This window comes from Mastigoproctus giganteus, chromosome 7 (assembly GCF_048544385.1).
Source record: "Mastigoproctus giganteus isolate SK-2022 chromosome 7, ASM4854438v1, whole genome shotgun sequence".
NCBI lineage: Eukaryota > Metazoa > Arthropoda > Arachnida > Uropygi > Thelyphonidae > Mastigoproctus > Mastigoproctus giganteus.
The window spans coordinates 67,710,972-67,724,105 of NC_143581.1; the positions used below are offsets into that span (position 1 = coordinate 67,710,972).

General features: G+C 41.1%; 1 protein-coding gene across 2 annotated transcripts in view; it reads right to left on the minus strand.

Moving 5' to 3' along the window:
* Nucleotides 1-232: 232 nt before the first annotated feature.
* LOC150082979 (voltage-dependent T-type calcium channel subunit alpha-1G-like) overlaps nt 233-13,134 on the minus strand; it is a 149,937-nt gene continuing 137,035 nt past the window's right edge. For both annotated transcript variants that reach the window (XM_090377712.1, XM_090377711.1), the window contains exons 31-32: nt 2,805-2,934; nt 233-1,547 (exon numbers count right to left, since the gene is read on the minus strand). In XM_090377712.1, coding sequence (XP_090233838.1) covers nt 574-1,547; nt 2,805-2,934 — 1,104 coding nt within the window. In that variant the 3' untranslated portion in view covers nt 233-573. The remainder of the gene's footprint in view (nt 1,548-2,804; nt 2,935-13,134) is intronic.

A 13,134-nucleotide genomic window follows, 5' to 3' on the forward strand; every position in this document is an offset into this window, starting at 1 on the left:
CTTTTAAAGAATTTTTAGAACGCTTAAAAGTTTTTTTACCTGAAGTTGAGTTAATTATCCTGCTATTTTAAGTATACAGTGCAATAGAAAATCGTGAAGTCTATGTAGAAAAGGCGCGTACAAGATTTTGTTCTATGGAATTTGTTCAGATATATTTTCATTTAAACATCTTGTCATATATACATAAATTACACTATTTTACAAAAGTCACCGGATGACGAATAACACCCCGTTTTTTTTTTCTTTTTTTTTTTTTTTTGCATTGACTAGTGCATCCCTTCGTATGTGACCTTGACCACGGGGGAGTGGGGTGGGATGAGCGTCATGGTCAGGTGGTACAAAAAAGACCACTAAGGCTTCGTTTTATTTTAATTTTAAAATATCCTTGGTGTTGCATTTAAATTTCTCCTACTATATCCACAATGTGCTAGAAAACAGCTACAGTAGTGCCATCTATTGTCGGTATATATACATATAGTTTACAATAACAAATACCACATTGAACAATATGTGGAGAATGGAGTCTCCTGCACTTCCCGTCCATAGATTATTCCACCTATTGTCTTTACATCGTTAGCAGTTCTGCGAAGACGACGGCTCTTGAGGGGTTGAAGGATGATATCTATCACTTTCTGCAAGGTCCGAGGGTAACCTTTGGCCTGCGACTACGAGGATTGCCTTTTGGCCATTTGGGTCGACTAGAAGCACGTCTTCCTCCTCACTGGCGTTGTCGTACTTGAACGAGGACTGCTCGCAGAGCGACAACAGTTCCTCAGATTCGCCACCATCGCCCTCAACCTCGGTGCCCGAGAGCGTTCCCGAAAGAGTTGTCGATAGGTCCTCCGACGCTGTCCACGAAACAGTGTCGAGCCCTTCCTGAATGCGGAATTCCGGGTAGTTTCTGAGCAGTTCGTTTGTCGAACTGGCCGACTCTTCTTCGTCCGTGAATGAATGTTTTTCCTGAAGGTCGGAGATGGTCTGATCAGAGTGAGCACCCAGAGAGTCGGTACTTTCGTCGCTGATCACGATGGAGATGTCCACTTCGTGCTCGTGCACCACCCCTTGTTCGTCTTTGGCAACAAAGTCCGACGTGGCACCGGCGTAAAGCTCGACAGAGGAAGACGAGGGAATCGATGCTTCGAATTCTGCCACGATATTCTCGCGCAGCACACCTTCACCCCGATTCGACGGCGTGGTATTCTTCGCGTTGTCCGCCGCAGGGCGTTGTCCGTCGGGTGACCCTCGGGTCATCACCTCGACGGGGGTTGCAGACACAACCGGCACGTACTGACCTGGTGAGCACATGGTGATGACGCTGGTGACCAGCGGAAGAGGGATGGAGCTGAGGTCTGCCACCGCTATCTTCTTCGCCGTTTCGTCGGGTGACGCCTGTCGTAAGTTGATGTTGCTGATTGGGATCGAGGAGGTCACCGCAGGCGTGAGACTCACCAGAGGATATGCGTTTGTTGAAGGAACACTTGTTAAGGGGTCGAACATAACATCGGTGATCTCGATGGTCACTGCAGCCACTGTCACATCCGGGCTACCTGCAAGGCAAACCAACTGTTGAAAAGGCTTAAACATTGAGCAAATATAAATATTTGTTAACATTCGTAGTTGATAAAAAAAAAATACATTGGAATAATTCAAACATAACTTTGGAATTTTCCAAATGGTTTCAATTTAACTGTCTAAAGTGGAGTTTTTATTATGCATTTTTTTCAATGAACGAAAAAGAAATAAAGAAAATAGTTATGAATGATAAATGACATTTTCTGGCAGGCCACTGTCAAGTAGGAAATCCTTTGTCTTTATTCTACCACATGCCCAAATTTTATCAGAAAACAAAATCCTTAAGAGACCTTCCTTAGCAAAACTTAACTAACCAAGGGAGAATTAAAAACATTTCGTGACCTATTTATAATGGATGTAGAAAGATGAAATCAGACATCTGTACACGATTTTCTACAACCTTGAAAAAGACATAAAAGTCAGCATCTGCTTCATAGGTGAAAAAATTTCATAGAATTATGGCTGATGATCGGTTTATGAACAATCTGTCTTTAAGGATTAACCATCGATGGGCTAGCTTTTTAAAATCCTTTGGTTAGCTCTGTTGATAAGCCTTTTGGTTTTGTTGTCCCCTTTTGACGGGTCCAGTCTTCTCAAAACATGAAAATAGTAAGGCGACAATGCGATCCAAGAAGTCCTTTCTTTCCTCCGCTTAGTACCTCAGTTGCTGAAGACACTGTCATTTACAAACATTTCTGTTCGTCATTGAGACAGGAAACCATTTCGAGAAGCTCCATGTACTGGAACCTGTCATTGCGCTCTCTAGCGAGCGACAAACTGTATACCCATTACTGTAATTTAATTATAAACTATGGTACGTGATAAGCCCATCTGTCACGACAACATTCTCTGGCAACTGAAGCTCCAGAAGATTTCTAGAATTGAGTAATGATTTGCCGATAGGACAGCGACCGGGTAGGCATCATTATTTCAACTGGTCCCCACCTTTCTCCTAGATTTATTCTGAGTTTTATTGCATATTCATGAAATTTTAAGGATCCCTGGCAAAGGACTTCTCTTAAGTATCGACTTGTTAATAAAATACAACAGTTATCTTGTGATAATAAAGAAGTATGCGAAGAAATTTCACCTTAATCAACAGGATGTTTCCTAATAGTGGGCGAAACTTTTCGCTATGAGTGGTAATCCCTTTTAGTATTTTATTATTTAATTTTAGTTTACAAAATTAAAAGTTATAGATTAATCCAGAATATGAGAATTTATCAGCTCACCGTTATCCCTGTTATCGGATTTACCATTCTGGAAGGTGAAGGTGAAATTTGCTGGTAACGATGACATTTTTACCAGAGGTCGGTGGACCGCAGGTTTGGCATGATGCCTGTCCTTCTTCCTATCACCTCCCTGCAAAAATAAATACGTTGTGAGGCAAGAAATCTATCAGTTATTATTCTATCTATCTATAAATTATTCAATAAAATCTATCTATAAATTATTCACGTGACATCAGAAAACTAACATGGTACCAAAAGAGTTGGGCATTAATGAGAATGGTTTAAAATTCAAATATTGATATTTTTCACTGACATAATACAGTCTATGATCGCCCGTGGGGTGAATAGAGTACAATACCATCATGAAACTCCATGTACACTAATTTAAATCGCATTGAAGGAAGCTTGAAGCAGCTGAATGATCAACTAATAGTACAAGCGTTTCAGTTGACCATCGTTTGAGCCAACTGAACACGGTAATGTTCTTGTATTATATCTGTATTGTTAACACTCGTTTGAACTTCCGTAGCATAAACAGAAAATTTATTTTTATATCTGCGGAAAAAGTTTTTGGCCATGGACAAGCCCTGAAATGTATTTCCAATGTTTTCCGATCGAGGACTGAAAAGTTGTTCCACGTGTCACGATAGTGGGTCTGTGAGTGGTAATCGGTAGTGGTTTCTTGATCTAGTGCAATGCGTATAGTAAGAACATAACACTGCCCTTGTACGTTTCTAAACATTTCTGGATACTATTAGCATTAGTAGAGGCACATGATGCAAGAAAGCAAGCTTATACAGCATCAGCCAAAAAAAAAAAAAAAAAAAAAACAGCACCCATCCACTCGTTCCAAATGTTTGTCTAGTTAGTTCTGCCTTGAATCTGTTTAAGATATCAACTTCTACAAAGACAGATGGAAGTTTGTTCCACCAACCAACTACCCACTGGCTAAAGGCAAATTTCCGCACATCTATCCTACATCTGTCTTTCCTCAATTTGAATTTATGCCCTCTCAGGTGATTATTCTGAGCAAGAGGAAGAATTCCGTCAGTATTGAGCATGCTCAAACCATTCAAGGCTTTGTACACCTCAATCAGATCACCTCGCAGATGCTTAGTCTCCAGACACTAATTTGCAGAACTTAAGCCTTTCTTCTTAAGAGCAATCCTTTGTTCCATTCAATAATCTTGTTGCCCTTCTCTGTACTCGTTCCAGCAGCTCTACATCCTTCTTGAAATGAGGCCTCCAGACCTGTTTACAGTACTCAAGGTGTGGCCTGACCATTGCCTTATACAAGGGAATAATCACCTCCTTATCCCTGCTGGAAAAATTCCTGTATATCATTGACAAGACACCATGAGCTACTCTTGCAGACCGTATGCACTGCTCAGTGAACTTAATATTTGACTGTTCGTTTACCCACAGATCCCTTTCTCTACGACTGTCAGTGTAGTAGCACACAGTTGATACGTTGCTCTGGAGTTATTGCTTCCCATATGCAGTACTTGAAAATTGATAAATGCAAACTTCAGTTGGCACCGCTCAGCCCATCTGCTCAACTTTTCTAGATCCTGTTGTAGCAGCGTAATTATTGTGAATTTTTGACTCTGAAGCTTTTCCGGACAGCACAAAATGCTAGTTTCAGATCTTTTGAACGTTTATTTGATTTGATTTGGAATTTTGTGGTGCAAAAACAGCAACTTTTGAACGTAAGAGACCTTCGAGTAGTCTTATGTTCTCCGAGCAGAGTAGACAGGCGACCAGGAAGGCCCATGGTTGGTTTGCTATCGATGGCTTGTAAAGATAAGAAAGTCATAATCCCATTGTCAGACCTTCCTTGCAGTAGCAAGATTGGACAGTGCACCTAAAAAAAAAGACAAAGCTTCTTAACTTGAGTGTACAATGGTGTGTGGGGAAAGAGATTAAGACTGAATTGTGTAGAAAGTTATTTTAGATAGCGTGTTCTTAATTATGGAATTACGTGCATGGGCGCGTGAGGCTGACAGGTTGGGGAAATTGAAAAGTCAGCCGGATATTATCATATGTTAATGTACCCATCTCCACTTAGTTCACCTGTAATGGCGCAGAACCTCTGCGTGTGTGTTTTAGTGTGTTGTTAGTGTCAGGCCACTTCGCCACCAGCTGCTGCTCATCCCTAAGTACCAGGCCTAGTACTGAGGGAGGGAGTCAGTTTATTTTGTGGTACAGCAGAATCTTCAGGCTTTTGGTTAAAGCGTACAGTTTTTTTATGTCGTTATTTTAAAATCAGGACAAACTTGTTACCTGTGACTGTTCTCACAATTATATGTAATCTCTTTTATTGATAAAAAAAAAAGAAAGACAGTACATAAGTATCAGGCGAAAGCACTAGACACTGCAGTATCGAACTTTATGGGTATAGTAACAAAAATCAGTGATTTATTCACACAAAAACATGTTTTTGGCTGGCACTTTATTAATATTTAGAATTACAGCATTATATAATCTAAGCATCTTAACTCCTACAAAAAGAAACCGATCAGTCATTTATTCTACATGCTTTATGCTGCAGTATTGGATAGGTTTTGCAGCCCCAGTGGAAGTGTACCACTATTGACTGCCATACTGGTACAAAGTCGTCAATATTTGCAAATAGTTTAATGTTAAAACATTAACTAGAGTATATTGAAATCAGCTTTCTGTTTGGTTTTAAATTTGGCCCCCTTAAGAGGCAAATTTCATTAAAGGAGTATAATTAATGAACAGACATTTATGTTTCATTATTGTAAGATTAATTTAATTTCATATCGAATTCTGCTAAATAAGCTTTATTCTTCGTACAATTACAGAACTCTAAAGGATAATTTGGCAACCAATATTATCCTAAGAAATTTCTACTATATAATCATTAACTAAACAATTATTAACAACAACTCGAAAAGGGAGGGGAGTTGTCTATGGATAAATGAACCGTTTTCATGAAATTAGTGGTATGCAAAGAGTTTAAGGAAGGAATATGCACGGATTGAGTCATGCTGATCAAAGAATGGGATGAATATAGCAACGAGGGGGTTTCTTCCAGAAATATCAGAGGTAGTAATTCTGGGGGTTTCGTAATCTGAAAGGGTGTAATACCCGTTCTGACCAAAAAATTAAAGTAATTCTAATAAAAAATAAGATTAAGTATATTAAACACAGAAAGGTCGATGGGGGAATTTTGATTCATAGTTGGAAACTCAGTGACAGCAGGACGCATGAGACATGCTGTCGAACTTTCTTTTGTTGAGACCGGCTTGTGCATTTTAAATTTGCGATAACAACGCGCTTTTAATAGGGCTTTTTCCAAGATTTTCAAAAGGGGGAGGGGGACAGACAGCTATGGGTCTAAACTTTTGAATCAGGTGGGTGATTTCAAATGTGTAGCCGTTAAATAGAATATTGTAATAAAGCTCGCTGCTTTTATAATATAATTGGGAATTGATCTTGTCGTAAAGAGGAATTGGTAGTTATTTCAAAGGTTAGATTTATTAATTAATTAAAGAAAAATCGACAGAGGGTTAAGCTTTCGTGGAATAAGGACGAAAATTAGCCCATTTCTCCAAATTAAAAACCTGAAATCTGAGGGAGGGTAGGAAATCGGCCTGGGAAACCTCTTTGGCTCTAACTTAATGAATCTGAAGACTTCCTTCCCGCCCCTTTTTTGTATTTAACGTACGAAGAAATACAATATCCTTTTGCTATAGTTGGTAAGAACTTCCCAAGGGAGGGTATGAAGAAAAAATAGACAGATCAGCTTTAATATATTCAGAAGAGAAGACTAACTTATTATTCATAGCTTTGAGGATTGTTAGGTTGATTGAGGTGGGTGGAATGCAAATGTTGAAGGAGAGTGATCAGAAACGAAACAGAAAATTGGAGAAACCACAATTTAATGGTGAAATTTCTTAATTCAGCATCACTGTGGATAAGTGGGTTGTTAACTATCCCTCATTGAAATCTCTACGTTGCATATGACTCATTAACAAACGCAATCATTAGTCTCATGGAGATTAAAGGGACAATATCAGTGGTCCGCTCCCTGTTAAAATCGAGAGCGATTCTAGTAGATTTTACGTTGCTGAATTCAAATATGGCTACCATATTGCTGTAACACCCAACAATTTTAAGGGAGGAAGGATTTAAATCAAAAACTAAGGTAAAAAAATCTGAAACATTTTAAGAAAACGTTATGTACAGTATTAAATATTGAACAATGGTCTATTAATCTTATTCTATTTACCAAAGTGTTTATCAACACTTATTTTGTCGCTTTTTGGCTTTTACAATCGTCCATTGGTGTCTCCCGTACGGGATTCCAACAATGAGTTTGCCAACTCATTTGGACTCCATTTTCCTTGGTATCTCTTGTTTCCACTTGAGAAATATCTTGGTGAAACCTTTCGCATTTATATATTCAATCCATACAGGAGGGACAATGGAAAATGCATAAAGTAGTAGCGCTCGTTACAACCTTCAGTTGGATGTCACCACAGTTCAAATTTTAATTATGAGATAATCCGTCAGAATGAAGATATCTACTTCACCACCACGTTTGTCCCTGGAGGGCTGGTTATAATCAAGATTATCAGCATATGTTGATAAATTTTGATCTGGATTAGGCAAATAAAAGGATATCAAAAGAATGTCAACAAGTTTGTCCATTTAATTACTGACGTTATGCCAGAAGAATCTGATTTCAATTATTGAGATTCAGTTTGGTTCGATTTACTTTATTAAGTTTTACCCTTTCTTTTCTTTTCTCTCTTACCTGGTCTTCTACTTAAAATTTCAGCGGTTATGAAAGGTTTCGGCAATGGTTTTTGAACATTACGAAAAGTCAATCAGCTGAATTTTTGAATAGAATATTCTCGAAACGGCAAGTTTCTGGGAGACAAAATAAACCGAGTAGAAATAACATGATTCACTGGTCACACATAATGAACTCATGAGACTGACTAGTTCACACCGATAAATGAACAAAGGGGACCGGCAGACAAGCATTAATCTTCTACTAACGCGCCACCTGAAGGTCATACTTAAGCTCCCCGTGCTTGTCTTAAATTTTATTTTGAGATTGCTCAAAATGAACGGTAACATTTAATACTTATTATAAGAGAAAATAGCCACATTTTAAACTCATGTAAAATTCAGAAGGCTGAACGTTCTTTTATTTCAAAGGGCCCTAGTAAGGTTTATTTTTTTTTTATATAAACCCCAAACACGAGAGGTATTAGAACCTATTGTACTTAGTACCGGCCCCGTGCGTAAGTAGACTACCCGGGTGCACAGTGCTTTCAATTGACTAAAAGTGTGTTTTTGGTGAATTCAAATCTGATAGGAACTTCTATCAACTTTTAGTGTAAGAACTCTGTGACAGTGGTGATACTTATCGAGGCCCTCACATCCACGCTGTACGGGGTGGGCGGCCAGGCTTCGCCTGGTCGGCAAAGAAGGGCCTTGCTGTTGGTAAACAGCTAAATAAGTGTAGTAGGGGTTTTTGAGGTGGGATCTCGAAGCATTTCTGTCCCCTTTCGGATAGGAATAGGACTCTGTGAGATCTGGACTTGTTGTTTTATTACGACATTCTCTTGTGGTGTATTTGTGTTATTGTGTGTACTCTTGAACAGAGCATGGCTGCACGATCTGAAGATCAAAGTCAGCCGAGAGAGGTGATGGATGCTGTCCGTTCGGCAGAGGAGGTTTCCTCTCCGCCAAGATTGCGATCACTCTCAGTTAGGATAGAGAGAATGGAAGGTGAGGAACCTTGAATCAGGAGATGGTGAATGAGATTGAAGAAATGATGAGTGTGGATATAGCCCAACGTTGTGCCAAGAAACGACTACGGGTTGAAAGTGAAGAAGAGGAAGAAGATGTTAACGAGGCCTTTGCGGATATAAAGCAAATAAGGAAGCAACTACACGACTTTATGTTCAAAGACTCCAATAAGGTTAACCGAGCCTCCATGAACTCAATCTTAGACATGTGGGACGCTCTGGAAACCAGGGCGTTGAAAATATATCTTGAAAATCAAGTTTTGCACGCTAGGCTACGTGAACGGGACATGATGGGTCAAGTTAAGGACACTTTTGCTGAAGTAGTAAAGAGAAGTGAAGCAGTGAGTGTGAAGAAGAGTGTAGAGAGGCATGCTGTCTTCATAAAGTCTAATGCAGTGCATTTGAAAACCAGTGAAGATGTTCAGCAAGAAGTGTTGAAGCATGTCAGGCCAGAGCTGAAAGAGGTTAAAGTTCGTGCTTTCCGAACTATCAGAGATCAGGGTATAGTCCTGGAGGTAGCTTCTAAGAGTGATTTGGATCGAGTAATGAAGTGCGAGACTATTCAGAACAGAGGAATGAAGATTGAGGTGCCTAGGAAACAGGGCTGTAGGCTCATAGTCTATGATGTTGATGGAGAGATAGAAAAGGATAAATTCCTGGAACAATTATATGAGAAAAATGTACGTGAGTTGCAAGTGGAAAAGAATCAGTTTATCCAAGAAACAGTAATCAGATCGGTGGCAGAGGTTTACGATAAAGATACAAAAAACTGGATAATCGAGGTTCCTGAAGCAATAAGAAGATTCTTGGTGGAGAGGGGACGAGTGTACATAAATTGGAGTAGTTATAGAATAAAAGATATCATTTTTGTTACAAAATGTTTTAAATGTTTAGCCTTTGGACATGTGTCCAGAACATGTAAAGCTAAGTTAACATGTGGGCATTGCGCTGGAGAGGGTCACCTCTTCAAGGAATGTCCTAAACGCAAAGACGATGCCAGATGTGCAAATTGTGTGCGGAAGGGAGGGAGTGCTGACCATTCTGTAAGAAGTAGGGAGTGCCCGGAGTTCCGGAGATTTATGGATCAGATAAAAAGGAAACCTGTTAATGGGTAGTACACCCAATAACAGAGGTCGTGCAAAAATCAAAATACTTCAGGTTAATGGTCAGCGCTCCTACCAGGTCGCGTTGCAGTTGGCGGAAAGGACAAGAAGAGAGTCGTGTGATCTTCTTCTAGTGCAGGAGCCCTATAGAGTGGGGATGGCTGTGCGAGGATATCCTCTTGATTATAGGATCGCACAGAATGATAAAGATTGTCAGGCTGCTGTGGTGATATGCAACCCGGACCTGGTAGCCACTCAGGTGAATGGGTTAACGTTTTCACATGGTGTCTGTGTCGAAATAGTGAGTGGAATTGGTAGATTTTATATAGTGAGTTTATATTGCCAGTTTAGAGAAGAGCCGGATAGATATTTAGAGTACATATCAAGGGTGTGTCACGTGCTGAAAGGTAAGCATGTTGTGTTTGGTGTTGACACCAACGCTAAATCTAGAACGTGGTACAGCACAGAAAGTGATGCAAGGGGCACCCTTTTTGAGGAGTGTCTGGTGTCCTGTCGCCTGGAGGTTGTGAATCGTCCGCGATTCCCGAGCACTTTTTCTACTATTAATGGTGAATCCAATATTGATGTAACACTGGGCACGGCTGGCGTTGTGCCTTTTGTTCATGGATGGAGTGTTTGGGAGGGTTGGACGACGAGCGATCACCGGGTGATAGGATATGAGCTGGTAGCTCACAAAACAAGTATGTTGAGAGAGACACCTAACACCTTGTTGAGAAAGACAATTAAGTGGAACAAATTTAATAGTATAATTCAGGAGTGGTTACCGGGGAAGGAGCGTGTATTCTCCAACAGTGATGCCGAAGGGAAAGCTGAATTTATAACTAACATGTTGCGAAGGGCTTCATGTGGCTCGATGATCAGAAGACAGAAATTGGCCCGAGCGGTGCCCTGGTGGAGTGGGGACCTGGAGGGGCTCAGGAGGCAGGTTAATGCTGCCAGACGGCGGTATCAAAGAGCTCGGAATTTGGGGCTTCATGCTGCTGCTGAATATGGGGAGAGGTACAGACGACTAAAGAATATGTATGTGAGAGACATCCGTAAAGCAAAGCAGAAGTCATGGGAAGACTTTGTCCGCATAGAGGGCAATAGAGATCCATGGGGTCTCCCGTACAAGATTATGATGGGCAGAGTGCGAGTTCAGACAGTCTCCTATTCAGTGATGTTGGGAAATGCTGAAACATTGACATGGGAGGATTCCATGAGACAAATTCTGAGCTCCCTGTTTCCTGGGGACTCTCCTGGGGATGACTCACAAATCCAGGGTCGTGTGAGGTCGGAAAATATGTCTTACAGTAGTTTGGACATAGAAAAAGAATTTGAGGCGGAAGAGTTAGAGTGGGCACTGCAGCAATCAAAGGCAGGTAAGGCCCCAGGTGAGGATGAGATATTCTCTGAAGTTCTACAAAAATTTGGGGGTACGCATACATGGTTGCTGCTTTCACTTTACAACAGTTGTCTAAAAGAAGGTGTATTTCCCAAATGTTGGAAAACAGCAGTTTTGAGAATACTGCTTAAACATCCTGATAAGGATGTTACTAATCCTAGGTCGTACAGGCCTATAGCTCTTTTATCAGTCTTGGGAAAGACCTTTGAAAGAATGCTAGTGAGCAGGATTGTGAAGAGGTGCACTGAACAGAAGTTAATGTCCCCAAAGCAATATGGGTTTCGAAAGGGCAAAGCAGCAGAAGATGCGGTCTCTGAGATGTTGAGCAGTGTGCGGAATTGTACAAGTAAGTACATGCTGGGAGTCTTTGTTGACTTCAAGGGCGCCTTTGATTCTCTCTGGTGGGAGAGTATACTGGCACGGCTCAGAACGATGAACTGCCCAATAAACTTATATAAACTGATGCGAAGTTACTTTTCGGATCGGAGGGTCGTCATCAGGAGCAGATACACTTCCGTTGATCGGAAAATCGAGAGGGGAGCACCACAGGGCTCAATTTTTGGGCCAGTGGTGTGGAACCTAGTGTTGGATGAAATCCTGAATGATGACTGGGAAGATGTCGAAGTATTCGCTTACGCAGATGATGTATTATTGCTTGTTAAAGGTGATGCCCGTTTGACTCTGGAAACCAGGGCTGAATGGGCTTTGAACAAACTGAATGTTTGGGCAGATCAGAACAAACTCAGTATTTCGCTTGAAAAGACTGTGTGTATGCTTCTGAAAGGGAAGCTTAGTGCCAGTAGAAATCCTACGGTGAGAGTTCGGGGGTGCTCACTGAGGTATTGTGCAAGTGTGAAATATCTTGGTCTGATTCTAGATGAGAGACTCAGTTTTGTCCCTCATGCCAGGTACCTAAGAGAGAAAATAAAGAAAATCTATGGCAGAATCAGGAGGGTTGTGCATCAGGACTGGGACCTGAGGGGTCGGGCTCTCAGGCTGATGTATGACTGCATTTATATAGCTATTGTGACTTATGGATGTGGTGCCTGGGGAGGGGCAGTAGCTCATGTATTTGTTAAGAGGCATCTGTTTGCGTCTCAGAGACTGGCGATTCTTGCACTAACAAGGGCTTGCAGGACTGTGTCCACTGATGCGCTGCATGTCCTCTCAGGGAAGGTGCCTATAGATCTGGTTGTGGCCCAGAGGTATCTCTTGTATAGAACAAAGAGGATCTCCGACTGAGATCCTGGGTATGCGTGCATGTCCAGATGGAGCTAGGCCTTATGGTCCTGCTGATACTAAGGCAGAAAGGAAGAGATTGGATGGTGAGATATTAAAGATCTGGCAGGCACGGTGGACGCAGTCTGAAGTTGGACGAGTGACCTATGGGTTTATACCGGACGTGCAGAGCCAAATAAAGAGTAAGTGGCCTCTTCTTGGGCTGTATCCAACTATGATGGTGACTGGGCATGGGCTTAAGGCCCGGCTAGTTCAATTTGGACTGAGTGAGAGTGGTGACTGTGGGTGCGGAGAACCTGAAACAAGCGAGCATGTGTTGCTGTGGTGTCCGCTATACGAGGGTTTCCGACGTACATTGCGATTGGCAATGGGTGGAGTCGTCGAGCCGCATGGAATCTTTCGTGATCGACAATGTCTTAATGCCTTCTTGCAGTTTGTTGAAGAAGTATTTCATGTGAGGTCATTAAGGTAGATTTTCTTGTATGGTTGTAGTTTGTATATATTGCTGTTTTAATGGATGTAAACAGTCTAGATTTGTTTATTAAGTTGATAGAGCATATCAAATGACATGTACATAAAGTTACACTTTGATTTTAATTGAGATTTTGAATTTTAGAGGTTAAAGTGAGACTTGTATTTTCCAAGACAGATAGTAGAGGACCTACCTCCACGCGGTAGGGATGGAAACGTATGCCTTAAGGCCAACTGTGTTGGCTGGGGCATACGGCTAAAAGGTCCAAGTATTTTAACATAGGTTTTATATTTTAGAGATATATGTTGATGAGCTATTG